General features: G+C 53.2%; 1 protein-coding gene across 7 annotated transcripts in view; it reads left to right on the top strand.

The window, feature by feature from the left end:
- Nucleotides 1-9699: 9699 nt before the first annotated feature.
- DOT1L (DOT1 like histone lysine methyltransferase) overlaps nt 9700-27920 on the top strand; it is a 57402-nt gene continuing 39181 nt past the window's right edge. For 4 of the 7 annotated variants that reach the window (XM_067033182.1, XM_067033184.1, XM_059060306.2 and 1 more), the window contains exons 1-2: nt 9700-9849; nt 22609-22652. In XM_067033182.1, the coding sequence (XP_066889283.1) occupies nt 9769-9849; nt 22609-22652 (125 nt within the window). In that variant the 5' untranslated portion in view covers nt 9700-9768. Of the gene's footprint in view, nt 9850-22386; nt 22485-22608; nt 22653-27920 lie in introns of those variants that run through there. The other 3 variants (XM_067033187.1, XM_067033186.1, XM_067033183.1) reach the window with 2 other exon arrangements.

Genomic DNA, 27920 nt, shown 5'->3' with positions numbered 1-27920 from the left:
CAGCTCCCCTGCTGGTCTTGCCCAGGGGTCACTCACATATATGTGCTCATTTAGCCGGTGGGCGGCAGGCTGCTCCAGAGGGCTTCAGCTGGGCAGGCTCATCTCTGATCCCGGTCCTCCAGTAGGCAAACCAGACTTTAGTACAGTATATCCTGATGTTCCAGTAAGAGGACAAGGATGGAAGTTTCCAGACCTCCTGAGGCCATTTGGAGAGGCTTTAAGGGCCCACGCTTTCTCCCCTAAGGAGGATTGATTAAAGACAGGGTCTAGAGTGCTCAAAACATACACCCGTGCCCCACTGACCCCTGGCTTGATGGTGCAGAGCAGTTATCTGCTGCTGCATACAAACCAGCACACAACTTAGAACATCTACCATGTAATACGCTCCTTGCCCTGCAGATCAGCAATTTTTAAAAAATTTTTATTGGAGTAGAGTTGCTTTACAATGTTGTGTTAGTGTCTGCTACACAGAACAGAAAACCACAAAAAAGATGAAAAGACAAGCCTCAGAATGGGAGAAAATATTTGCAAACGAAGCAACTGACAAAGGATTAATCTCCAAAATATACAAGCAGCTCATGCAGCTCAATATCAAAAAAACAACCCAATCCAAAAATGGGCAGAAGACCTAAATAGACATTTCTCTCGAGAAGATATACAGATTGCCAACAAACACATGAAAGGATGCTCAACATCACTAATCATTAGAGAAATGAAAATCAAAACTACAGTGAGGTATCACCTCATACTGGTTAGAATGAAAGAGAAAAACTAATGTAGTATATTGATGCATATATGTGGAATCCGAAAAAATTGGTCTAGACGATCTTATTTACAAAGCAGAAATAGAGACACAGATGTAGAGAACAAAAATATGGACACCAAGGGGGAAGAGGGGGGGTGAGATGAATTGGGAGACTGAGATGGACATATACACACTATCGATACTATGTATAAAATAGATGACTAATGAGAACCTACTGTAGAGCACAGGGAACTCTACTCAGTGCTCTGTGGTGACCTAAATGGGAAGGAAATCCCAAAACGAGGGCATATATGTATACATATGGCTGATTCACTTTGCTGTACAGCAGAAACTGACACAGCAGTGTAAAGCAACTCTACTCCAATAAAAGCTTTTTGAAAAATTGCTGATCTGCAGGGCAAGGAGCGTATTACACGGTGGATGCTCTAAGTTGTGTGCTGGTTTGTATGCAGCAGCAGATACCTGCTCTGCACCATCAAGCCTGGGGTCAGGGGGGCAGGGGTGTATGTTTTGAGCACTTTAGCGGGAGACCCTGTAAACACACATGGCAAAGCGTGGGGATGTGCACAGTCCTCTTGTTGGGAGAGACCCGGATATTTGGGAATAGCAATCTACTCTTCCCTTCTAGGTACCATGTGTGGTGTGTTTCTTGTGAGCCAGAAAGAGCCCATCATATGCAAGCACACTGTATGTATGTGTGTGTGTGTGTGTGTGCAAATATGAGTTTCTTCTGCACACCCCTCAGTACCTTGCTTTTTTCATACAATGTGTTGTGTCCATCTTTCTCCATGAGGACATCTGTCCAAAGTTACATCTGCTGGATGACCTTCACCTTGACATACAGATTTCTCATCCTCCTTCCCTGCTGAGACAGATGCATCCGTGCTCCCAGTCTTGCCAAGAATGAGCTCACTGACCCCAGGACAAAGGAAAGGAGGCATCGGGAATGCATCAGGAGGGCGCTGAGAGGGGTCCAGATTTCTGGGGCAGAAGCTTTGCCTGCAAAGCTGGTTATTATGATTGTACTTGCTACCACTGTTTTTCTTTTAACTGTGATAAAATATACATAAACATAAAATGTACCATCTCTACCATTTTTAAGTGCACAGCTCACTGGTATTAAGTACATTCCCATTGCTGTGCAGCCATCCCCACCGTCCATCTCCAGAACTTTCTCACCTTCCCAAACTGAAGCTCTGTCCCCGGGAAACACTGACTCTCCGTCCCCCTCCCCCAGCCCCTGGCCCCCACCATCTACTTCCTGTCTCTGTGGATGTGACTCTCTAGGACCTCGTGTGAGTTCAATCAGACAGTATTTATCCTTCTGTGCCTGGCTTATTTCACTGAGCATCGTGTCCTCAGGGTTCATCCACGTTGTAATGAGGGACAGAATCTCCTTCCTTTGTAAGGCTAAATAATATTCCATTGTATGGAGGGACTGCATTTTGTTTGCCCATCTGTTGATGGAAATCTGAGGTGTTTCTGCTCTTTGCATATTGTGAATGGTGCTGCTATGAACATGGGTGTACGAATACCTGTTTGAGTCCCTGTTTTCCATTCTTCGGGCTCTCTGCCTAGGAACAGAATTTAGTGAATCATATGGCAATTCTATGTTTAACTCTGTGAGCACCCACCAAACTGTTTTCCACAGGGGCTGCACCATTTTACACTTCCACCATCGCAGACCTAGTTTCAGTTTATTCTTTTCTTTCATTTTTATTTGAGGTATGATATACATACAAAAAGGACACAGATTACCAAGTGACCAGTTTAATAAATTTCTATCTATCTATAATCTAACTATCCATCTCTTTCTCCAAGTAACCAGCCCCCAAGAAGTCTATATGCCCATTCTCAGTCAATATCCCCCAGAGAAAACCTCTGTCTGACTTCTAATTTCATCAGTTTCTCCTGCTTGGGAACTTCGTGTAAACGGAGTTCTAAAGTACGTCCTCTTTGTTGTGTGTGACAGCCTTCACCCAACCTTTCTATTTTTGAGATTCATCCGGGCCGCTGTGTGTAGCGGTCGCCCCTCCTTTGCAATGCCGGATAGGAATGTACCACAGTTGATTCACCCACTGTCTTCTTTTTTTTTTTCTTTAATATTTATTTATTTAGGCTGTGCCAGGTCTTAGTTGTGGCATGCGGGATCTAGATCCAACCTGGGCCCCCTAAAATGGGAGCACGGTGTCTTAACCACTGGACCACCAGGGAAGTTCCTCACCCGTTGTCTTCTGAAAGGACATTTACATTATTTCCAGTTGCTGGCTACTGTGACTAGAACTACCATAGACATTCTGGTGCATGTCCTTCAGAGGGGAGGAGACATGTTTCTCTCGGGTGTGCCCTCTGCAGGGGAACTGCTGAGACCTGGAGTAGTAATGTCAGCTCCGGTGGATCCTGCTGGACAGTTTTCCAAAGTGGCTGCTCCAATCTGCACTCCCACCAGGAAGATACGGGTGTTCCAGTGGCTCCCACCTGAACCAGCCCTCTGCGTTTTCTGTCTCTTTAATTTTGGCTCTTTGAGGAAGAGGAATGTCCGCCCGAGGGTTAAGAGACGATACCGGGGACTTCCCTGGTGGCGCAGTGGTTAAGAATCCGCCTGCCAATGCAGGGGACACGGGTTCAAGCCCTGGGCCGGGAAGATCCCACGTGCCGTGGAGCACCTAAGCGCCCGCCACAACTACTGAGCCTGGGCTCTAGAGCCCACAAGCCACAACTCCTGAGCCTGTGAGCCACAACTACTGAAGGCCACATGCCTAGAGCCCGTGCTCCGGAACAAGAGAAGCCACTGCAATGAGAAGCCCGCACACCACAACGAAGGGTAGCCCCTGCTCTCTGCAACTAGAGAAAGCCCGTGCGCAGCAACGAGGACCCAACGCAGAAAAAAAAAAAAAAGACGATACTGGCCAGGTGATCAAGGGTAAATTCGTTTGTCATAAGTCCCACTGATGGTGTGTATCTTTGATGTGACCTAAGGAAAATGGCATTTTTATCTCTGTCTGGATCTTCCGCCCCAAACCCTGTAACTCCAGACCAACCATAAGAAAAACATCAGAAAACAGAGGGAAAAAATACCTGACCAGTCCTCCTCAAAACTTTCAAGGTATCAAAACCCAGGGATGTCTGAGAAATGTCACAGCCCAGAGGAGACTGGGACAGAAAAAAGACCTTAGGGAAAAACTAGGGAAATTCTAATAAAGTGTGGACTTTAGTGAATAATAATGTATCCATCTTGGTTCCTTAGTCAGATAAACATGTCGTACTAATGTGTTGGAACTAGGGGTACCGGGTCGGGGTCCACGGCACTCTGTACACTCTGTACAGATCTTTGCAACTTTGTTGTAACTCTAAGCTATTCTAAAATCAAGCGAGTACTAAACAGAGATAAGAATGTGATTTCCCTGATTTGAACATTCCTGAGTTTCTTTTCATGGTCACATTTTTGCTCTCTGGATGTGTCTTGGAATCAGTAGCAAAGGAGAGTTGCCAGCCCCTGGGAAGATGTGGCTTGTTTGTAGGTGGCTTGCTCTGGAGCTGAAGACCACGGCGGGAAGTCTGCAGCCTCGGGCTGCACTTAGAACCATGGGAGGGGATGGGCCAGCTCAGTTAGGGATGGAACCTATAAATAAAACTTTTCTTCTTTTCCATTATGGCTTATCTCAGGATATTGAATATAGTTCCCTGTGCTAGACAGTAGGACCTTGTAGTTTATCCATCCTATGTTTAATAGTTTGCATATGTTAACCCCAAACTCCCAATCCAACGCTCCCTCACTCCTTCTCCCCCTTGGCAACCACAAGTCTGTTCTCTATGTCTGTGAGTCTGTTTTTGTTCCGTAGACAAGCTCATTTGTGTCGTATTTTAGATTTCACCTATAAGTGAGATCAAATGATATTTGTCTTTCTCTGTCTGACTTACATCACTTAGTATGATAACCTCTAGGTCCATCCACTTTGCTGCAAATAGCATTATTTCCTTATTTTTATGGCTGAATAATGTTCCATTGTATATATGTACCACATCTTCTTTATCCATTCATCCATCAGTGGACATTTAGTAGCTTCCATGTCTTGGCTATTGTAAACAGTGCTGCAATGAACACTGGGGTGCGTGTATCTTTTCTTTCTTTCTTTTTCTTTTTCTTTTTTTTTTTTCTTTTGTCACACGGCATGTGGGATCTTAGTTCCCCGACCAGAGATGGAACCCATGCCCCCTGCACTGGAAGCACGGAGTCTTAACCACCGGACCACCAGGGAAATCCCAGGGGTGCATGCATTTTTTCGAATTAGAGTTTTCTCTGGATCTATGCCCAGGAGTGGAATTGCGGGATCCTATGGCAGCTGTATCTGTTCTCTGCACATCTCACATCAACAACCTGCATTCCAAACCTTGCTCTCAACGTCATCTTCGGGGAACCCAACCTGCGACAGGGACCTTGACAAGAAGAAATGGCTCAGGGAAAAGCTACCTGCACGGGGAAGAGATAGAGGCCATCGCCCCTGGGGTGCGGCGGGGAGCGTGGGCACAGAGATTGGTCATTTCACCCCCGATACTCATCTCAGCCCTCCTGGCTGCCCCACTCTAGGTCACCTCGGGATACAGAGGTGACCCGGAGAGAGTCCCTGCCTGTGCAGGACGCTGGGGGCACCAGCGGGTCTGAATAATGTTAGTGCAGGGTCTCCCCCGCGGCACTGGGGTTATTCGGGGCAGGTCAACCTCTGCTGGGGGGCCCTCCTGGGCACTGTGTGGGGTTCAGCAGCATCCCTGGTCCCACCCATTTGGTTCCAGGGGCCCCTCCCTCCCAGGTGTGACAACCACAGATTTTCCCCAGACATCACCGAAGAACTGGGTGAGGCGGGGGGTGGGTGGGGTGGGGGGTGGCGGGGGGGGGGGCAGGATGGCCCAGGGCAAGGTCTGCCCCAATCCCGTCAGCGCCTGCGTTTAGAACTGCCCCTTCCCTCTCCCATCTCCCCTTCAGTGGTCTCCGAGACATCATCCGCATGTAATAAATCACACCTTTTCAGTTTACTGTTTGCTGCCCTTGCTAGAACATGAGCTCTTTGAGGGATGCTGTTACGTCCCCAGCACCTAGGAGAGTGTCTGCTGTGTAGTGGGTGCTTCATAAATACTTGCTGAATAAAGGAGTTGAATGAGTGGATGAATGAATGACGGTTACAATGGAAGGAAGGGGGAGATTCCCTTTCTGGCTCTCGGGGGTTGGGAGAGCAAGTGAAAGATCCGTCCTAAATAGGCTGACCAGCCTTCCGGGGTTCCCCGGGACTGAGGGTTTCCCCAGAGTTCCAGCGCTCAAACCTGAGCGGTCCTGGGCAAACTGGGGGCGGGTGTGGGTCACCCTATCTAAACACGGTAACAATTCCAACTGCAATAGCAGTGGTCAATGACCTCTACGGTCTTATTGACCAGGCACAGTTCTTTACCTGGTGGGGAAGGGTGGGCCGGGATTGGAATTCTGGTGATCCACTGCGGGTGAGGGCACACCCCGGGCTTGCGTAGGGGAGTCCAGGAAGGTTCTGGAGGAAGTGACAGTGACACAGGAAGGAGGGAGGCGTCTAAGGAAGACCGTTGCACAGGATAACGTGTGTCAATGGCCCTGGGCCCAAGGTCACACCTGACCAGGGCTTGCTTTTTTCTTTTTTCTCATTTACTTTTTCCCACATGGATATGCAATTGTCCTAATACCATTTATTGAAAAGTCCTTAATTTCCCCACTTTCTGTCATATCAAGTTCTCATATATCTTTTTCTGGACCTTTATGCTCTATACCATAGAGCTATACGTCCCATCCTTGCACCACTAGGGCTGTTTCATCACTATAACTTTATTTTTTATTCATTTATTTTTGGGGTCATGCTGTGCGGCATGTGGGATCTTACCTCCCTGACCAGGGATCGTACCCGCGCCCCCTGCAGTGGGAGCTCGGGGTCTTAATCACTGGACCTCCAGGGAAGTCCCCAGGGCTTGCTGTGACATCCATGAATGGTGGCGGGTGGGAGCAGCTGTCAGTGAGCCATCCCGCGTAGAAATGCAGGGTGGAGGGGAGGATAGATGGAGCAGGAGGGGAAGAGGCGGAGGAGGGAGGGAGGGAGGGAGGGGGAGAGACAGACAGAGAGTTTCCGGAGACAATAGCTCTGGCCGTGTCCTAGGGCTTGAAAGCTGAAAATAGCTCCTAGTGCCAGGAGCCTTGGAGCCAGAGCCTGGGATCCAGGGTGACTGGCTCTCCTCCCAGGTGTGTGTGTGTCGGGGGGTGGCTCTGGGCTTCTCAGGCTGGGAATGGGGTGTACAGAGCAGGGACAGAGCAGGCACCCTTCTCCCTAGGACCTCTCAGGCCATCCTCAGCTCACAAAGCTGAGCCACTCCTGGCCCTACGGGTGGGGGGCTTATCCTCCCTGTCCCCTGGATCACACCCCCTCACACATCCCCGTGTGTGCTCCCAGCAACCAAGAGAATCTGTTTTTAAAAGATTCGGGGGAGGGGGGTAAACAAACAAACAAGAGCAGAATGGATACTTTTTCAGAATGTGAATGGCTCTGTGTAACCCCACCCCCAGGGTAACCACAGTCCTGACCTCTAACACCCTTGATGAGTCAGCCTTGGCCTGGGCTTGCCGACCCACGGAAACTTCCTCATCCCCTCCTTCAGATCCCGTCTCTCCCTCTGCGTGTTTGTGAGAAGCACTCGGGGAAGTGGGACTGCTAGGCTGTACCATTGCTAGAACTCCACCTGGGCTCCACCAGGCTCTAGACCCCCTCCCTGTGCACCTCTCTGACCCTGAGGCACCTCAACTGGTAGGATCGGCATCACCTTCCCTCCCAGGACTTGTGACACTTAAGGGAGACACCGAAAGGACAAGCGTTTGGCTCCCTGGCTGGCAAAGAGCAGGTGCTCAATTGTCGTAAGTGTCCGTATCAGGTATCAGTGAGGGTTCTCCAGACAAACAGAATCCATAGAGTGTGTGTGTATATACACACACACACGTACATATGTACACGCATACAAAAATAAACAGCTGTGTATATATGCAGTATGCACACACACATATAGTACGTACAACACACACATATATACACGCATATAAAATGCATAGTTTGTATATATACAGTATGTATACAGACATATACACATAATACATGCAATATACATATACATACACACATATAAAATGCATAGTTTGTATATATACAGTAGGTACACATACATATAATATATACAATATACACACCTAGGTACATATATATCATATATTTACACAGATACAAAGATATATAGGTGTGTATAGATACAGTATACATACATACACATATACTACACATACACATATAATAAATTCAATACATACACATACATACATTTAGACACACATATACACCTACATATAAAAGCATATAGCATAAAAATATATATGTACTGTATATGTAAATACACAGTATATATACATACGTATATATAAAATATATACACATACATATATACAATGAATATACACACATACACACCTATATGTAAATATGCGCATGTATATACACATATAAATACATACGCAAGTGTGTATATATACAGTATATACATATATACACATAATACCTATACAATATATACACATACAGGTATACAACATATATACACACACCTATATATAAATGTACACTGTATACATACATACCCACAGTGTACATATACTGTATATATACTCATACTTACATATGTACAACATATACACACAAATATATAGGTTTCTATGTATACTATATATAGTACACATATACGACATACGCACACATATATAAAGATATGTGTACATACATATATGTGTATGTACATACTTTATATTCAATATATATGCATGCGTACGTACATATCTAATATGGATACACACATACAAATTAATAGGCCTGTATATATTCAGTATTTTTAGATATATAGTTTTGTTTTAAGGAGTTGACTCACGTGACCGTGCGGCAGGCAAATCAGGGCAGGACTCTGGGCTGAAGACACAGGGCAGAGCTGATGTCCGAAGGCCATTGGAGGAACAGTTCCCTCATTTTTCTCTCGTCCTTCAACTGATTGACGAGGCCCACCCACGCCGCGGCATTGACAATCTCCTTTACGCAAAGTGGACCTATTTCAGTGTTAATCTCATCTGAAAAATACCCCCTGGCCATATCTGGAATAATGTTTGTGGTTGCCGGGGCCCCGCGCAGTGCGCACATGAGATTAACCATCCCCGTGGCGTGATGACACTTTTCTCCCCTGAGTATTGTCACTACTATTCCAATTAAAATGGCAGCGCCATGAGGGCAGGGCATATCCTTTTTTGCCAGTACTGAGCGTCCAGGGTCTGGGGCCTAGCATAGGCTAAATACACGGCATTCTTGTGAAAAGAAGCCGAGATTCCGGCTGTCACATTTAATGAGGAATTATAATCTTTTTATTGAGGGGGGGAAAAAAAAATGTCACGGTACGCCAAGAGGGGGACTCGAACCCATCTCCCCAGGCCCCGAGGGGTCTTCCCGGGTCCCCACGTCGGGCCGGTGGGGGTGGCCGGGGGCAGCCGAGGACGTGCGTGCGTGCGTTCGTGCGTGCGTGAGAGCGGGCGAGCCCACGGGGCGGGGCTGAGGGGGGGCGCGCGCGGAGCGGCGGGCGGGGCAGCGGGCGCGCGCCGCCTCTTCGCGCCGGGCCCCCCCGAGCGCGCGCCGCGAGTGGTTCAGCCCGGCCCCCGGCTCATTGTGCTCGCCTCACGCCGGCCCAAGATGGCGGCGGCGCTGGAGGCTCCGGGCCTGTGACCACAAAGAGGGAGCCGGCGGCCGGACGGGAGCGCGGCGGCGGCGGCTGAGGCCCAGGCCAGGCCCCCTCCCCTCAGCCTCCCGCCCGCCCGCTCGCCCGCCCTCCTCCGCCCGCCCGCCTGCCCCGCCCCCGCCGGCGGCGCCCCGCCCCTCCCCCAACCGCTCGACTAGCATGGTGCGGCGGCCGCGCGCGCAGACATGGGGGAGAAGCTGGAGCTGAGGCTCAAGTCGCCCGTGGGGGCTGAGCCCGCCGTCTACCCGTGGCCGCTGCCGGTCTACGTGAGTGCCGCCCGTCCCCTCCCCCCGGACCCCCGCCCCTCTTCCCCCACGGCGCGCGCTGGGCCCACCGAGAAACGGAGCGACTCGAGTCCCCAGACCCTCTTTGGACCCTCCTTCCCGCCCCGCCGTGGTTCTCCGCGGCCGTTTCCAGACCCCGCGCGCAGGGTGGACAGCGGGGAGCCGGGGCCGGCCGGGGACGCAGACTCGGCCGCAGGGGCCCCGCGCTTCCGAGGGGCGCCCGAGCTGGGCTGCCGTTGGCTCTGCCGGGCTGGGGACCCTGGTCACCCCCGGCCTGGACTGCCGGCGGGCTTGCCCTTCCGTACGTTATGATGTGACATGTAGGATTTCTTTATCCTGGTAGTTTATTCTTGGCGCTGTCAACGTGCTTAGTTTTTTTATTTTTGAGGACACTCTTCTCTCTCTTTCCAGTTTTTTGTGTTTTTGTTTTAGTTAGGCATTTTGTCCCTCTTATCTTGAGTGGCAGGACTGGCTGGACCTTTGGAAAGGAGGCATTCTGTGCTCTGATCTTGAGTGGGTGGGCTGGCAGGACCCTTGGAACGGAGGCATTCTGTGCCCTAATCATGAGTGGGTGGGCTGACAGGACCTTTGGAGAGGAGGCGTTCTGTCCCCTAATTTGAGTGGGAGGGCTGGCAGGACGCTTGGAGAGGAGGCGTTCTGTCCCCTAATTTGAGTGGGTGGGCTGGCTGGACCCTTGGAGAGGAGGCATTCTGTCCCCTGATTTTGAGTGGCCTTTGGAAAATGACAGGCCGAACGGAAATTTACACAGGCGTCCCGATGATTCCAGAAATGCGGGGTGCCCGGCCGGGTGGGCGCCCGGCCTCTCGTCCCCGGTGGCGGTGTGGTGCGCGTGTTCGTCCCAGGGTCCACGCTTGCGCCCTGCAGCCCGCCTTCGGGAGGGAAGCGCAGCGGGCGCCGTGGGCCGGCGCCTTTGGGGCGCTCATTCGCGCGCTCGGCTTGCGGGGGACCGGCCTCCAGGGGACCTGGCGGGGTAGCCCGCGCGCCCCGCCCCTCGCGCGGGCTCCGTGTGTGTCAGTTTGTGGAAACTGTGTCGCGGCCGGGGGCGGGGTCGCGACGCTGGGACCGCCCGGGAGCCGATGTTGGCTCCGGGCCGCGCTTCTCCCGGTTCTCCGAGGTCGGAGGGTTTCCAGCCCGCCACTGCGCACCGGCGCTTTCTATTTTTGCTCTTCCTGCGCCCGGAGGCGCGGCTGAGCCCGGGCTCTGGCTTTTCCGGTTGGGTAGCTCCGGGTGGCCCGGGTGGGCTGCCTGAGCAGTGGGTAGGGCGGGGAGACATCCCAGGGCACGGAAACTGAAAGTGGGGAGAACCTTCAGAACTACCGCTGATACACTTGCCTCGCCTCCCCCGCCCCTCTTACTGCACTTGTCATGTACCGGTTGGCTGGCCGGCGCATTTTTCAAAATGTAATAATTTGTTTATCCTTAGTAGCCGTGAAGCGTAGTTCGCTTGTAGTGCACAGTTCTAGGAGTTTTGACAGATGATCGCCATCAGGCGGCAGAGCAATCCCGTCATCCCACTTGCTGCCCTTTGGCGCCAGCGTGCCTCTAGCCTCTTGGCCACTAATCTCTCTGTCCCTAAGGTTTTGGCTTTTCCAGAAAGTCAGATAAACGGAACAACAGTATGTAGCTTTTTGATTCTAGTTGCTTTGGCTCAGCAAAACTTATCAGAGATTCATCCCTGTTTTTTTTAAGAAATATTTATTTAGTTATTTACTTGGCTGTGCTGGGTCTTAGTTGCGGCACATGGGATCTTCATCGCCGTGTGCAGGATCTTTTAGTTGCGGTGTGCGGGATCTAGTTCGCTGAGCAGGGATGGACCCTGGGCCCCCTGCTTTGGGAGCGCGGAGTCTTAGCCACTGGACCGCCAGGGAAGTCGGTCATCCCTGTTGTTGCGGGTATGAGAAGTCACCCCTTTTTCTTGCTGTGTTGTATTCCATTTGTCCATTCGCCTGCGGGTGGCAGGACTTGTGGGATATTTACAGTTTTGAGGGGATCAGGAATAAAGCTGCTCTAAACATCCCGGGGCAGGTTTCCATGGGAACTTGGGTTTTTACCTCACTTGAGAAAATACTCAGGAGCGGGACTGGGGTCTGTGCTCATAAGTGTATGTTTAACAAGCCTTCTGCATCTTAGAAATTGGTATTTTTGAGTATTGGAAGAGTTTAGAAATCCACTGTGACCGAGCACCCAGGCACTTGAAGCGAAGATGAAAGTTCATCTGGAGATGGTCACGTTGTCCCCATCACCGTCTTTTATTCGAGGCGGAGCAAGGCCACAGATTTGTAACCCTTGTAAGAAAGGCCTCGTGTGTCCAGGCCCTGGCAGGACCTGGCTTCTTTCTAGTGGTGGGCGGTTCTGAACTGGAGAGCGTCTTTCCCTTGCTGGTGGACCTCGCTCGGCAGGGTGCGGGGTGTGCTGCCTGCCTGGCCGGGTGCTCTTCCTGCGGTCAGCAGCCGTTCCTGGCGTGTCTGTCCCACTACCAGGCACGCGGTCAGGGGCCCTAGTGAAGTGCTCAGCGAGCCGCAGCCTTCCTAAAGCTTTGCGGGTAACGTCTGCTACCCTCCCATTTCCCCGCTGAGGAATTCTGCTTTCTCATGGGAAGTGAGGGGGCGGTACTTTATAAGAGTTCATATTTTGTGATGACTCGATGCTGAATACATTAAGAAAATGGGCTCCTTCCAGAAGCTTAACTTTTCAGAAGGTCAGATTACTCATGTGACCGCACGTTTGAAATGACTGAGCTTGTTTGTTCATTGATTCATTCATTCTGCGAGCACCTCCTAGATATTTACACTGAGTGTTCCAGGGGGCGCGGAGGACAGTAGACAGTATTCTTATTCTCAAGAAATTTATGAACGAAGGACGGTAGGTGATCTATGAACACAGAAGGTCAGCTGAGGTGTAGTGCCCCGTATATGGGACCAGCTGAGGTCCCAGAGGGTGGGGCTGCCAGGTTTGCCCTGGGGGAGGTGTGGGTGGCTTCTCTGAGGAGGGGGCACCCGCAGGAGGAAGTGCAAACAGCCACAGTCATCGGCTCGAGGAAGTGTCCAGCCTCCAAAATGGGCTTTTGCGCAATTGACAAATGGGAGGGTGGAGTGCAGGGCGAGTTTTGTTCCTTATGTGACTGAGAGTTCCCAGATAATCCACTTGTAGCTCACAGCAGCATTTCTAAAGCAGCATGGCCCTTCTTTTGGTGGGAAACCCGGGTCTCAGCTCAGGAGGGAGCAGGTGGTATCTTCGGCTGCGTGATGGCTGGGCAGGAGCCTGCGAGGGCGTGCAGTGGTCCTTCCCCTCCATGACTCACTGAGGCTGTGGGCGTGGAGCAGCCCCAGCGTGACTGTCCCCGCCTGCTTCTGGCTTCCTCCTGAGAGCCCACGAGTCTCTGATGAATGCCCGCTGAGCAGTCGTGCCCTTCAATCGCCTGTGAGTAGTAGCTGAAGTGGGCGGCTGAGTGAGCCATCCCTCCCTGTGACTCAGAAAATATTTTCTGACCTGACCTCTCCTGGTGTGTGTCCTGCCTAATCTGAGCTCAGGTGGAAGGCAGGTTAACCCTTTGACGACTTTTCTGTGGGTGAAGTAGACTCTTTAAAGAGGAAGGGATCACCGGAAAAGCCTGGTATTCCGTCAGTATGTGGCTGTTGTTAGCTTTTGTACTTTGGTCCCTAACATCCAAATGCCTCCTGTGTACTCTGTTCCTGGTGGGAGGAGCCAGAGGTGGCCAGCCCTTTGGATATTCACTAGGCAGGAGGTGGTGGAGCTGCAGGGGACCCGCCCCCGTCTACCTCTAGGAACTGCATCCTTTTTTCCTTAATTAAACTTTTTATTTTGAGATTCTCGTAGATTCTTGCACAGCCGTCAGAAATAAGACGGAGACATCCCATGTTTTCTTTACTCAGTTTCTTACAATCGTGCCATCTTACAAAGCTACGCACCGATGTAGTGATTTCGTTGGCATTGGTACAATCAAGATAGAGTGTTTGGTGTCCCTTTTGAATTCGGGGACCTGTAGGGTGCGACTGGCTGTGTCTGCGCGTCCCTGGGTCCCAGGCCCGGCACACGTCTCCCAGGAAACCCCTCTCCTCCCTCTTTCTTTCTGCTGTGTTCTCTCGTGGTCCGGCGCTCTTCCCCAGTGCGTGTGCCTTGTCTCCGTGGCCGTGGGATGACAGTCCTGTTTTCTTCCTCCCACTCAGGGCACTGCCTGGAGGCCTCTTTGGCATCTTCTCTGTCCCTTCAAGCTGTCCCTGCTGTTCCCACCAGCCGGGTCTCCTGCCGCGCCCATGGCGTTGAGTGGTCCCAAGGGTGTTCACAGAGGACGTGTTGGGTGTCTGTCCGCCGTGCTCCGCAGCTCATGCATGGCTCTGTAGTGCCTCCCTCACCACCCACCTCTGTCGTTCCTTCCCAGACTCTCTCTCCCCACCCATGGCTGCTGTCGCAGTACCCGGCCCAGGGCTCTGTTTCAGACCGGGCCCTCTTCCTGTCCACGCGCCTGGCAGGGCTGCCGAGTCACAGGTTCCCGTGAGCTGCAGTTGGGAGGTCGGAGGCTGTGTGCTTCACTGAGTATTGACCTTGGATGACGATGCCTCCTCATATCTTGAGGGGCGTCCGTTTGAATCCCCTCACTTAGTCATGGGGTGCGCGGCCGATGCCCGGAAAGCGCGTTAGACTCACACCAGGTGCACAGGCAGCCGCTGTGTGAGAGAGGTTACCTCTGAGAATGCTTGTCCCTTAAAAACCTGATGCGTCTTTTCCCAGGTGGGGAAAGGGTTTTGCAGGCTGTGTGCTGGGCTCCAGGGGGCCGCCACGGGGTGGTGCCCACGGGGACGGCGGGAGTCGTGGGGCTTGGGGCAGGGAGCTCTCGGGAAGGATTTGCACGTCGCGAGGTGGTGGCGGCTCATGTTTCCCCTGGTCTGCAGGTGGCTCCCTGGCGTCTGCTCTGTGCTCACCCTGTGGACTGAGTGATGCTCCCACTGGGGAGCAGGTGCTGGGGCCGCAGGACACGCTGGGCCCACACCTGGTCTGGGACAGACACCAGGTGAAGGGGCGGGACAAGGGGAAGAGGAGCCGCGCTGGGTCTTGTAGGTTTTGTGTCTTTTTAAATAACAACTTTGTCAAGATAGCATTCACACACCACAGAACTCACCCATATGAAGTGTACAATTTAGTGGCTTTTACTATATTCACAGAGCGGTGCAACCATCACCTCTAATTCCAGAACATTCCGTCAGCGCGAAGGGCCCTCAGTCCCCTGCCCCAGCCCCTGGCACTAGGAACCCGCTCTCTGTGTGTGTGCATCTGCCTGTTCTGGACGTTCCCCATCAATGGAATCTCACACTGTGTGTCCTTCTGTGTCTGGCTTCTCTCACTGAGCGTCGTGTCCTCAGGGTCCGTCCACGTTGTTGTGAGTGTCAGGGCTTCACCCCTTTGCGGGGCTGAGTGATGCTCCCGTGTGTGTGGACCAGGTCGTGGGGTCTTGAGGCCGCTGGAGAGGGGTTCGTTTGGCTTGGTCCTGGGGTGGGGCGATGTCAGTTGCACTGATACGGTGCTCACAGGACCCCTTGCTGGAGTGGGAGACAGTTGAAGGCTGGGGGCATGGCTCGCCTTGGCCTTTGAGGCCGTGGGGTGGAGGCCGTGCTGCCGCTTGTCGCTTGGGGAGCCCCGGGCGAGTCCTTCTCCAGCTGTGCGCCCTCGGAAGGGCCTCCTCCGTCCCTGGTTTCCCTCCCTTCCCATCACGGCCTCGGCCTCAGGCCGGACTGCTCTGTGGCAGTAAAGCATTTTCTTTGGTGAGGGCAAGAAAAGTTCTGGTGGTGAACTTTTGGCCGTCGCGTTCCCCCGTCCCACCGGAGTCCCTGCACGACGGCCCCTCCACGCGGACCCCCAGCGTCAGGTGCTCAGCACTTGCAGGGGTTCCTTGGGTGGCTGGGCGGCCTAGGCTGTTACAGGTGGGCTAGTTTGGATTGAAGCAACTGAAATGGTCTTGTCACCCCTGGAGCCACCGTGGCGCCCCTTCCTCCTATGGACACACCCATGCCCGTCCTGCAGAAGGACGGCTTCCCGGACAGCAGGGCGTCCCGGCAGGTCCTGGCTCCGTGCAGACTGGCTTCCGTGAGCTGCGGACCCCAGGCGTGGAGCTCAGGCTCAGGGTCAGGTCTGGAAACGCTCTTGCAGGTGCGGCGGTAGGTGAGGGGGCACACGAACCACGTGCGTGCCCTCCTGGGAGCCATGTGACTAGTCAGAAGGAGGAGGTGAGGTACGTTTTCATAGCATTGTACATAACCGAGTATAGCCCAAATACTACGTTCTCAACGCGTCGTTTTAAAAATTAGTAAAGGGCAATTTTACTTTGTGTGTGTGTGTGTGCGCGCGCGCGCTCTGTCTTAGAAATCTGCATGCGTCTCGTGCTCACAGCACACGCCACTGGAGTGGGCCAGCGTGCACCATTGCCCCTCGTCCAGGTGGCCAGGGGCCGCTGTGGGCACAGTGAGGCTCTAGACCCCCCTCCCTCATGAGGGCTCCTTCCCTGGACCCTGGTCGTTGGGGCCCCTGTATACACAGCAGGTCTCATCCGCCCGGGTCAAGGCCACGGGCCCACCGTCTCCTGCACCGTGTCCGTGGCCTAGGAGCCACGGGTCCACTCCCTCTTCTCTCTTCCTCCTCCAGCTGGACTTTGGCTTCATGGGGTCTCGGCAGCTCCTTCCTGTTTTCCCATGTTGACTGTTCCTTGCAGTGCCGGTCTCGCGGGCAGGGTTTTGCGTTGCGCCTGGGTCCCGAGACCAGCCTGGCTTGTCGCCTGGCCCTGCAGGGAGAGGGCCGGGTCGGCGGTGGGAGGAGAGCCTCCTTCCTGGCTCTCTCCTTTGCATCGCTTTACCAGGCGGTTCGCATCCTTGGCGCAGCTTGTCCTCAGGTACGGTCCATGGGGCCAGGCAGCACCCCCTTGCTGGGGGCCTGCGGACATCCGGGGCTGACTGTGAACGAGACCCATGTGATGCTCCACAGCCAGTCTCTCTGCCACCCCACCCCCCGCCTTGTGAAATGCACTCATTTTCAAGTGAAAACCTGTTTGCTTCGTGAATACTCAGGCCTACCTACCGCAGGAGCTGGCCCTCCGCCTCCCCCTTCACCCCCTGCTCCCTCTCCCTGGCGAGTGGGTGCTCCCCAGCGGGGCCGCAGCCTGAGAGGTGAGGCTGAGCACCTTCGCTGGGCCTCGGGGCCCTCTGATCACCCTCCTGGCTTTCCTCCCAGACTGAGAGCCTTCTGTGGATTTTCCACTCTTCCAGCCAGATTTCTGCTCTCAAAGCCCTGCCACTGAGAGAGGCAGACAGACAGCCGGCAGATCTCCCGCCATGTTCCATCTCCCCTGCCTTTGACTCTTCCCGCTGTGCTTCTCCACTTTGGGGAATGGTGCGTGCATCACATCCTGGCCGCTCTGTCCCACTTGCCTTGGCCCCCACCGTAGGGCTCCGGAGGTGTGCAGAGCCTCAGGGAAGAAGGCAGCGGCCCCCAGCCCGCAGGCCGTGCCCGCTGCAGCCGGCTGGGGAGTGGGGACCGCGAGCGGAGGCCCAGGGTGCTCCCCGTCGGCACCCCCCGGGCCCTCGTGCCCCCAGCAGACGGTGATCCAGAGTGTGGTCCCGGCTTGCTTCAGGCCGGGGGTTCTCTGAGCGGGGCCGCTGGGCCAGCAGCGTCCCCACCAGCTGGAACTGGTTAGGAATGCGGGTTCCTGGGGCCCAGACCTGCTGACGCTGAAACTTTGAGGGTGGGCCCCAGGACTCCACTCTGACCAGGGATTCTGATCCTCGTCCCGGTGTGATGCCCCTGCCTCGGAGGCCCCCTGGGTCCTGGCGTCTTCCTGCTACGAGTGGGAAGAGGAGGACGGAGTCCGCGTCTTGTCTCCTCCCCAGTCTCTGCCCCCTGCCTCTCGCCAGGTTCTCCAGGGACGACGTCTCCAGGTGTCGTGCCCCTGTCACCGTGAACCAGCCTGCGTGCTCAGGGGTGGGCCGTGCCCTGGCAGCGAGCACCCAGGAGGCCTCCTGTCCAGGCTCCTCATGCCAGGCGCAGGGCCTCTGGGGACAAGCAGGGGCAGAGCCAGACCTGTGGGCGTCCGGGTGGAGTTCCTGTTCCCACACCTGCCCTCACGGTCGAGGAGGAGGCACGGGGCCTGCCGAGTGGGACAGCCAGACTCCCCAGCCCCGTGGGCGGCCCCCGCCCTCACCTGAGCTGGGCAGGGGAGGGGAGGGGAGCAGACGGGACGGGCTTGGTGGCGGCTCAGGACTGATGATAGCCTCTGGCTTCCACAGAGGGTGCTTTTTCAGGCGGGAACGGTTGCGCTTATTGCGGGCTGTTTTCCCAGGATCCCAGAGTGAGGCCGCTGGCTCTGGCGAGCAGCATTCCACTAAGCCTCTGCGCGGCTTCCTGCGGAGGCTCTAAGGCCGCTGTCAGTGAGAAGAGCCTGGGTTAGTCACTGACTCAGCAAGCAAGCAGCGCCGGCCCGGGGATGGAGCTGGGACGGGGAGGCCGGGTGTCCCGTGCAGCGAGACCAGGGCTGGCCTCAAACCCCGGCGTTCCAAGCTCCCCGGGGGAGGAGGAGTGGGTGCTCCTAAGCGCGGGCATCCTCAGGGCTGTTCTCAGTCGGACCTTTCTGGGTCGGCTTCTGGCGTCGCTCTGTTCTGAAGGCCTGTGAAGCAGAAGAAGAGGCCACAGCCGAGAAGCCGTGAGAGCTTCTGAATCATCGATGGTGATCAGGGCATCTTAAATCATACGACTCAGGACGGTCGTTGGAAGCTGGCCAGTCCCTAGAGCAGCATCCTCAGATCGTAGGAGGCAGGTCCTAAACTGTTTCCTTCCTTTTGTTCTGGTTTGGAAGCTTGGGAAAGCTCGAGTTCATCTCATCACAGATGAGACCACATTCACATTCCAGGCCCCTGTCTTCCCAGGTCTGCATGATTCAGTCTGAGACGCGGTGGCTCAGCCAGGGCTGCGGCCCACGTGCCGTGAGGGCCCCTGCTGCCCCTGCAGGAGGAGCGTCTCTGGGGTGCGTCCAGCCTCCTGGGGGGGCCGAGGGAGGGAGCGCAGTCCGAGCCGGCTCGGGGCTGCCACGCGGCTCACACTCAGGCACACACGTGTGCTCACGGGGTCCTTTCAGAGCGCGCACCTTGTTTTGTAACTCCACAGTGGTGACCGGAATGAGACTCTCCTGGGTACTGTCATGTCCTCCTGTGGCTCTAAGACTTGTTCTCACGGGCCGTGCTCGCAGGGTAGTGTATCGGCCTAAACGCAGACATGAATTTAGCAGCTCATGACGACGCACACTCATGACCTCCCGTGGTTTCTGAGGGCAGGGATTCAGAGCAGGCGGGCCAGGGCATTCTGGCTGAGGGTCCCTTAGGAGGCTGCAGAAGGGGCTTCAGCTGGGGCTGCCCCATCCGAAGGCCAGACCGGGCGGGATGCCTGGCTTCCAGGAGGCCCCTCCCATGGCTCCTCTGCACGTGGGCCCCGCAGGGCTGCTGAGGCTCCTCAGTGCGCGGGGGCCGGCTCACCTCAGGAGGAGTGTGACTCGAGAGAGCGTTGGTGGAAAGTTCTAGACCCTCCTCCTCATCCTGTGACTATCTTAGCGCCTTGTACACTGTGCTGTGTGCGTTTGTCTCTGAGCAGACCCTGCGGGACAGCTTGGCGTCTTCTCTGCTTTCAGTGGGTGCAGGAGCCCAGGGAATTCAGGGCTGCCAGGACTGTCTGTGTGGACTCACTGAATGTTGTGGAGCAGGAACAGAGTCTGTTGGCCGTGTGAGTGTCTGAGATGCTCAGTATCTTCCTACTGAGGCGGGGGTGCTTCTAACGATACCGTGCGTGTCCTCCTGTAGATTTTTTTAAAAATTTATTTACTTTTGGCTGTGCTGGGTCTTCGTTTCTGTGCGAGGGCTTTCTCTAGTTGCGGCGAGCGGGGGCCACTCTTCATCGCGGTGCGCGGGCCTCTCACTATCGCGGCCTCTCTCGTTGCAGAGCACAGGCTCCGGACGCGCAGGCTCAGTAGTTGTGGCTCACGGGCCTAGTTGCTGCGCGGCATGTGGGATCCTCCCAGACCAGGGCTCCATCCCGCGTCCCCTGCATTAGCAGGCAGATTCTCAACCACTGCGCCACCAGGGAAGCCCTCCTCCTGTAGATTTTGTTGTGGTTTTTTGTTTATTTTCACCACACCGTGCAGCATGTGGGATCTTAGTTCCCCAACCAGGGATTAAACCTGGGCCCTCGGCAGTGAGAGCACAGAGTCCTAACCACTGGGCCGCCAGGGAAGTCCCTGTTGTCGTTGTTGTTGTTGTTGATTAGCTGTTTTGAGGTGTAATTCCCACACTCTTCACCTCATCCACCGAAAGCATGCCGTTCCCTGCTTTGTCGTGTATTCATTGAGTGCAGTTGTCACTACTACCAATTTTAGAACATTCCGTCACCCCAAGAGGAAACCCCATCCCCATTAGCATCCCTCCCATCCCCCTCCCCAGCCCCTGACAACCAGGAATCCACTCCCTGTCCCTGTGGATCTGCCTGTTCTGGGCGTTTCCCATCAATGGAATCACACCCTCTGTGTCCTTCTCTGTCTGGCTTCTCTCACTGCGCATCGTGTTCTCAGGATCCATCCACGTGGTAGCGAGTGGCGGGGCTTCTCTCTTTTTCATGGATGGATAATATTTCAGTGTGTGGAGGGACACATTTGTTTATTCGTTCATCTGTTGATGGACATTTGTGTGGTTTCCTCCTTTTGGCGGTTGTGAATCACGCCTCTGAACATTAATGTTCAGGGGTTTTTTTTGTTGTTGTTGTTGTTGTTTTGGCCGTGTTGGGTCTTCGTTGCTACGCAGGGGCTTTCTCTAGTTGTGATGAGTGGGGTCTACTCTTTCTTGCAGTGCATGGGCTTCTCATTATGGTGGCTTCTCTTGTTGCGGAGCACAGGCTCTAGGCACGTGGGCTTCAGTAGTTGCAGCACGCAGGCTCAGTAGTTGTGGCGCACGGGCTTCGTTGCTCCGCGGCATGTAGGATCTTCCTGGACCAGGGCTTGAATCTGTGTCCCCTGCATTGGCAGGTGGATTCTTAACCACTGCGCCACCAGCCACCAGGGAAGCCCAGTGTTCAGGGTTTTGTGTGGACAAATGTTCTCATTTCTCTTGGGCAGACACCAGGAGATGAATTGCTGGGTCATTTGCTAACTGTTTAACCTCTGAGGAGCTGCCAGACTGTTTTCCAAACCCAACTGTCCTCACTGTTTTCTGAGGTTTGCCAGGAGGCCTTGGGGCGGTCAGTGGTTCTTCCCAAGGGTTTCTGGGTCAGCAGTCGTGCTGATGCTGTGGGTCGGTTCCCCCGTTTTGGGAACCACTAGTCTGCAGCGCTGCCCTGTCCTGGACCACATGTGCTTCATCTCCCACCCCCGGCCTTGTCTAAGTAATATGAGTTCAGTGGATATTTACTGCTCCATCCTTGGTAAGTTGGAGGATGTTATTAAGAACGATAGAAGATTGGTGTTTTTCCTTTGCCTTAAAAAATAAGACTCTGGGCAAAAGGTCACATATCGTAATTCTGTTTACAAACGTCCAGAACTGGCAAATCCAACGAAACAGAGAGTGGATTAGTGTTGTCAGGGGCTGGGGAGGGGATTGGGGCGCATCTGCTAATGGGGTGATGGGATGTTCTGGAACTAGATAGAGGTGATGGTTGCACAGCTCTGCATGTATTAAAATCCACTGAACTGTATACTTAAAGCGGGGGCCCATTTTGTGTGAATTACATCTCAGTAGGGCTGCTGTTGCAAAGATGAGTCTTAGGACCCAAAGGGTGTTTCTGGAGTTGTTTGACCTGTTAGGAACGCTGCGCCATGGGGGGCCCTGCCCTGGGACCTTCTGGGCGTCCGTGCCCTGGCCCGCAGGGGCTCTGCCCGCGTTGCCGTCCTCCACTGGGAAGCGTGGAAATGGTGGCCTGGGCTGAGAGGGGCAGTCGCTGTCCCGGGAGAGGGCTGGCAGCTTTGGGCCTGACCATCTCACCTCCGGCTTCGGCCATGCTCTTCACAGCCCCTCCTCTAGCTGTGCATCCTCTTCGAGGCCCCTCCTCACCGCGATAGAAACCTTCACTGGCGGGGCAGAGGTGCAGTCTAGAGTTACAGACCGTCCACACGATGCGTCGTCCTCACTTGGTTTCTGCGCGGTCTTGGGTTAGCTGGCCGCCAAGACCCCGGCAAAAGGCCAGAGCGACCCCTGACGTGCTCCTCGGGGATAGCGGCGAGGCCAGCCTGCCGGGCGCAGTGGGGCCAGGAGAACGCCGCTGTGGCCGGGAGGGAGGACCGCTGCTTGCCTTCTCCTGGTGATTGCACGACTGGTGTTTCCCCATTTTACAGATGGAAACCGAGGCCTGCAGCGGTTCAGGGACTCAGAGCCAGGCCTGTGGCTTCCAGGCTGCAGGAGCGCCCGGGGGAAGTCCTGGGGAAGGAGGGTCGGGGGCTTAGACTCCGTCCCGGTCCCTTCCCCGCAGCCCGCTGGGCGGCAGGGCACTGCAGGAACAGGCGTTCCCGAAGCCAGCGTGTCCCACGTGGCAGGACATGGCCCCAGCGCTGTGGGTAGGGCTCTCTGGTAGGTCCCGCGGGTCGGGAAATGAGGCGGGGAGTCCTGGGGGCTGCAGCACCCGCCTCCTCTGGTCGCCACCGTCACCGGAGGGTGGAGGGATGGCTCTAAACCCTGTCCCATTGTCTTTCAGGACAAACACCACGATGCTGCTCATGAAATCATCGAGACCATCCGGTGAGTGTAGCACCTGCTGGGGCGGGGCCTCGGGGGCGGGGCCTCGGGGTGGGCCAGTCCTGAGTTCCCAGCAGCCCCCCAGCTGTGCGCTCCCCCATTCCTCCATGCTGATCTGCGTCAGCATCATCAGCATCGTCAGCATCATCAGCATCGAGGAGGCTTGGGAAGCGGGACTGTGGGGTCAGGGGGTCAAGTTCTCTGAGTGTGACCCAGGACAGGTCTTGGTGCTTCGTGAGCTGGCTTCCTGTGGAAGAGTCTGGAAATCCTGAGTGGCCAGCTTCCCGAGGGACCTCCTCCCCTCTCGCCTCATCTTGCTTTACTCTTCTCCTGTGGGGTTTGGTGTCACCTTTGGGTTTGGGCTGCTCTTCCCTCTGTGAGCTTGCCCCGTGCTGTGCAGAGGAGGCCGGGTGCCTGGGAGGCTGACCTGGGCGAGATCTGGGAGGAGGGCCGCCTGCTGTGTTTCTAGTGGGCTGTCTCCTCACGTGGGACCTGAGGGTCCGCGATGGCCTCCAGAGTGCCCTCGGGGGCCCATGTGCGGAATCCTGCGACCGCTCTTGGCTTTAGATGTTCCACGTGTGTGACCATGGCCCTGGCATCTCGCTGCATTGTTCCTTAAAATCCTTAGCTGTGTAGCCACACGCCATTATAACCACTGGAACCTGGGGCGGACGGGCTGGCAGTGCCCCAAGAAGGAGGCAGGATGGGGGTCTGGGCTGTGATGTGAGGCCCTGTCCTGCCCCTGGTGGCTGAGTGGCCTCAGACCCCCTGAGATTGTTTTCTCTGCTCTTGGGGCTGAGCAAGGCCTCCTGCGGGATTGTCTGGAAGACTGCGTGAACTCCTGGGTGTGAGTCTCTCAGGGTGGGCCTGTCCAGGGGTGGTGCTGAGAATTTGGGATCTGCTCTTTTTGTTGTTAATGGTGTAATCTATCATAAAAATAATGGTTTGTTTTTTAAGAAGACTGCTGGTTAGGAAGCAGGGCTGTGTGATTAGGTGGGGTGCACTGAGTCGGCCAGCCTGGGTTCTCACCCACTCCCCAGAGCCGAGCGAGCTCGGGGGGCGGGTCGGCCTCCCCACCTGCTTCCTTTCTGCAGGGAGGGGGTGTCCCTGCAGTGCGGGGCGTCAGGACTGGGTTTGCAGCTCTCCAGCCAGGCCTGGTCCTCTCCCGGGTTGGTGGTGCCTGCCAGCCTCAGGCCTGCTCCTCATCTCACAGGCGACTTCACCTCCTTCCCTCGTGTCCCCGAAGGTGGATTCTGTTCACCGGCAAAGACAGTAGTTACCTATTGTGTTTTTCCTCTTATTTTACTTTTTATCCTGGAGGATTTCCGACATGCCCAGAGGTAGGCAGTGGGTGTGATGAGCCACGCAGCCCAGCACTCGCTGACTCTCAGCTGCTTTTGTTTCACCTGTACCTCCATCCACTTTCCTCTTTTCCATGTTAGGGTTTATTATGACACAGTCGAGGTGTGGTTGAAGTGCAGGAGACTGCACGTGTGGAAAGTGTACAGTGGCCGACGTTGATGCGTGGGTGTACCCATGTACCAGTGTACAGAGGAGTCACCCCGTGTTTCCTTGTGCCCTCTCTCGGCCACCTCTCCCTCCCTTCTGTCCCGGGCAGCCCAACCTGCTTTCTGCTGCTGTGGATTACTTTGCATTTTTTAGAATTTTACATTTTTAAAAAATGTAACAATAGTTTTTCCTTTTTATTCGTGAGGAGTGCATCATTGCAGGATGGACCACAGTTTGCTCATTCGTTTACCAGATGACAGACATGTTTGGGTGGATCTTGATTTTCGGCAGTTGTAAATGAAGCTGTTGTAAGCATCCCGCAGAGGTTTTTGTGTGGACACATCTCCCTTCCTTCTTCGTAAATACCCAGGAGTGGGATTGCTGGGTTGTGCTTAAAGACAGGCTGCCAAGGTGTTTTCCAAAGGGGCCTTCCCACTTGGCGCTGCAGGCAGCGGTGCAGGACCACTCCCGTGGCTCCCGTTGTTGGCAAGTGATGCTCACTGGGTTGTTTTTGCTGGTCCTGTTGGAGTCGCGTGGTGCTATCATTGCGGTTTTAATGAGAGTTTTCCTAATAATTGATGACGTTCATCATCTTTTGCCTGGTTTTAAAAACTGGTTGTTTTTTAATTATTGAATTTTGAGCATTCTTTATCATTGTGATTTATCCTTTATCAGGTATGTTTTTTTCTGGTCTGTGGCTTGTCTCTTCATGCTCATGACATTGTCTTTTAAAAAGCAGATATCTTAAATTTTGATAGAAGTGAAGTTTATCACCTTTTTTTTTTCTTTATAGTTTGTGGGTTTTTTGCATGCTAAGACGTGTTTGCCTAACTTAAGGTCACAAAGATTTTCTCGTATGTTTTCTGGAAGTTTTATAGTTTGGGTTTTACATTTACATGTTTTCATCCATTTTGAATAAATTTTTACATGTGGTGCAAAGTATGGGCTCAAGTTTATTGTTTTGCATGCCAGACGTCCAGTAGTTCCAGCAGCATTTGTTGATGAAACTGTCCTTTCTCTGTGGAATTTCCTTGTCACCCTTGTGAAAGATCAGTTGACAGTGTACCAGGTGGTTTATTTCTAGACTCTGTTCTGTGCCGCTGATCCATGGCTGTCTCCTTTGGGCAGTACAAAACCTTGGTTACCACAGCTTTATGGTAAGCTTTGGAATCAGACAGAGTCAATCCTCTATCTTTGTTCTTCTTTTGAAATGTTGCTTTGGTTATTCCATCTCCTTTGCATTTCCATGTAAATAATATTAGAATCAGCTTGTTGATTTTTGCACAGTTTAGTTAGGAATTGAATCTGTAGGTCATCTTGGAGAGATTTGCCATCACTGTTGAGTCTTCCAATCCATGAACATGGTATACCTGTGCACTTACTTAGGCCTTTCAACATTTCTCTTGGCAACTCTGGCATTGCAGTGTGGAGGTCTTGGACAACCTTTTGTTAGGTTTATTCCTAGCTCATTCATGCTTTTGGCACTACCATAAGTGGGATTGTGTGTTAAATTTTATGTTCTGTTTGCCTTCTGCTAGTGGGTAAAAATACTGTTGATTTTTGTGTATTAACCATGACCTTGTGCTTAATTCATCAATCCTAGTGGTAGTTTTATAGATTTCCTGGGACTTGCTGTGCAAATAATTGTATCACCTGTAAGTGGGGGCAGTGTTACTTCTTCCTTTACAGGCTTCATGATTTCATTTCTTTTTCTGGACCTTATTGAATTGCCTGGGACCTTCAAGACTGTTTTGCAATGAAGTGGTGAAATCTGGTGTTCTTGCCTTTTCCCTGATCCTGGTGGGAAAGATTTAGTCTTCCACCACTGAGGTGATGTTAGCTATAGGTTTTTCACAGATGCCCACTATGAGTTTGAGGAATTCTCTCCTATTCCTGGTGTTATTTTCCCTAGGTGTGACAGTGGCATCCACTTATGTTTAAAAAAAAAAAGAAGCTGTAACTATTACAGTTAAATACTGAAATATTTATGGATGAAAACGTCACGTGTGGTCTGCTTCCAAATAGTATGGAATGGGTGCAGAAAAAGCATTTGACAAAAAAGTGTTCCTGATAAGAGCTCTGAGTACAGCAAGAGGCATGTGACATCCACATGTCTTGCCATGATGACATTAATTTGGATCACGTGGTTGAGGTGGTATCTTCCCGATTTCTCCAGTGTAAAGTTACTGTTTTCCCCTTTTTAATTAATAAAAATTGTGGGGGAAATATTGGGTTGGCCAAAAGGTTCATTCAGGTGAACCTTTTGGCCAACCCAATACTTGGAGGCTGTGCAGATATCCTGTTTCTTCTTGGACTTTTGCTTCTGATTTTAGCATCCAGAGGTGGGTCTCACCTGCAAGGACTAGTTACTGGGGCATTTGAAAGATGCTTTTTTGGTGGGGGGGGGCGTGCTGCGCGGCATGCGGGATCGTAGTCTGAACCCATGCCCCCTTCAGGGGAAGTGCAGTCTTAACCACTGGACCGCCAGGGAAGTCCCAAAACGTGCTTTTCTGTTTCCGTCTTTCTCCCCCCGTTTATTAATTGGAACTCTTCTGTGAGGAAGGGCTGTTCCTCCACAGGCATTGACTTCATTCTGTGGGTCATACCCCGCTGCTGCATTACTTGTTTTGCTCCTCAGGCTGTTCCTGTGCTGGCCTGGGGGGCTCTTTGGGTTTGTGCCCAGTCCCTTTGACTTGGCCCCGCCCACTCTGAGCACATCCTCACTTTCTGGAGCCGGCAGATGCTCCACAGTCATCTTGAATTTGCTGTCTCCCAGCCCAAGAGTCGGCCACTGCTCCAGAGAGCTCTGGTTTTTCCCCTGGAGAAGAGTTTGTGCTGTTTTGTGTTTTTGTTTTTATTTATAATTAATTAGTTAATTTTTATTTTTGGCTGTGTTAGGTCTTCGTTGCTGTGCACAGGCTTTCTCTAGTTGCAGCGAGTGGGGGCTGCTCTTCGTTGCGGTGCGCAGACTTCTCGTTGTAGTGGCTCCTCTTGTTGTGGAGCACGGGCTCTAGGCGTGCGGGCTTCAGTAGTTGTAGCTCGTGGGCTCTAGAGCGCAGGCTGAGTAGTTGTGGCACACGGGCTTAGTTGCTCCGCGGCATGTGGGATCTTCCCAGACCAGGGCTCAAACCTGTGTCCCCTACATTGGCAGGCGGATTCCTAACCACTGCACCACCAGGGAAGCGCTGTGCTGTTTTTTGAGAATGGGTGGTTTGTCTTCCTTCTGAGTTATAGGAATTCTTAACATATTCCGACTGAGTGCCTAGTGAGATAACGTATTATGCATAGTGTGGCTGATTGCAGCTTTAATGGCATCTTGATGAGTGGAAGTTTTTAACTTATCAATTTATTCTTTGGTGGTGGGTCGTCTGGGTCATATCCAGGAAATCTTTGCCTGCAGAGTCATGCAGTTATTCTCCTGTTTTCTTCAGGAAGCTTTGTGGTTTTAGCTTTTACATCCAGGTTTAAGATCGATTGTGAATTAATCTTTGTTTATGTCTGATGATGGTTTGTGTTTATGGGGGTCAAATTTTTTATCCATTCAATATTCAATCGTTCTAGTCTCATTTGTTGAAAAGATGTTCCTTTCCCCATCAAATTGCCTTGGTGCTTTTGTCAAAAATCAGCTGTTAAAATTTAGTCTATCTGTGGATTCCATGTCCTGTACCATTGATCTGTTCGTTCACCTCTCTGCCAATACCACACTCTTGGTTACTGTAGCTTTACATTAAGTCTCAAATTAAGGCAGTGTGAATCTTGCAA

This window comes from Kogia breviceps, chromosome 4 (genome assembly GCF_026419965.1).
Source record: "Kogia breviceps isolate mKogBre1 chromosome 4, mKogBre1 haplotype 1, whole genome shotgun sequence".
NCBI lineage: Eukaryota > Metazoa > Chordata > Mammalia > Artiodactyla > Physeteridae > Kogia > Kogia breviceps.
The sequence above is the reverse complement of the archived record's forward strand: the minus strand, read 5'-3'. Positions and strand labels throughout refer to the sequence as shown.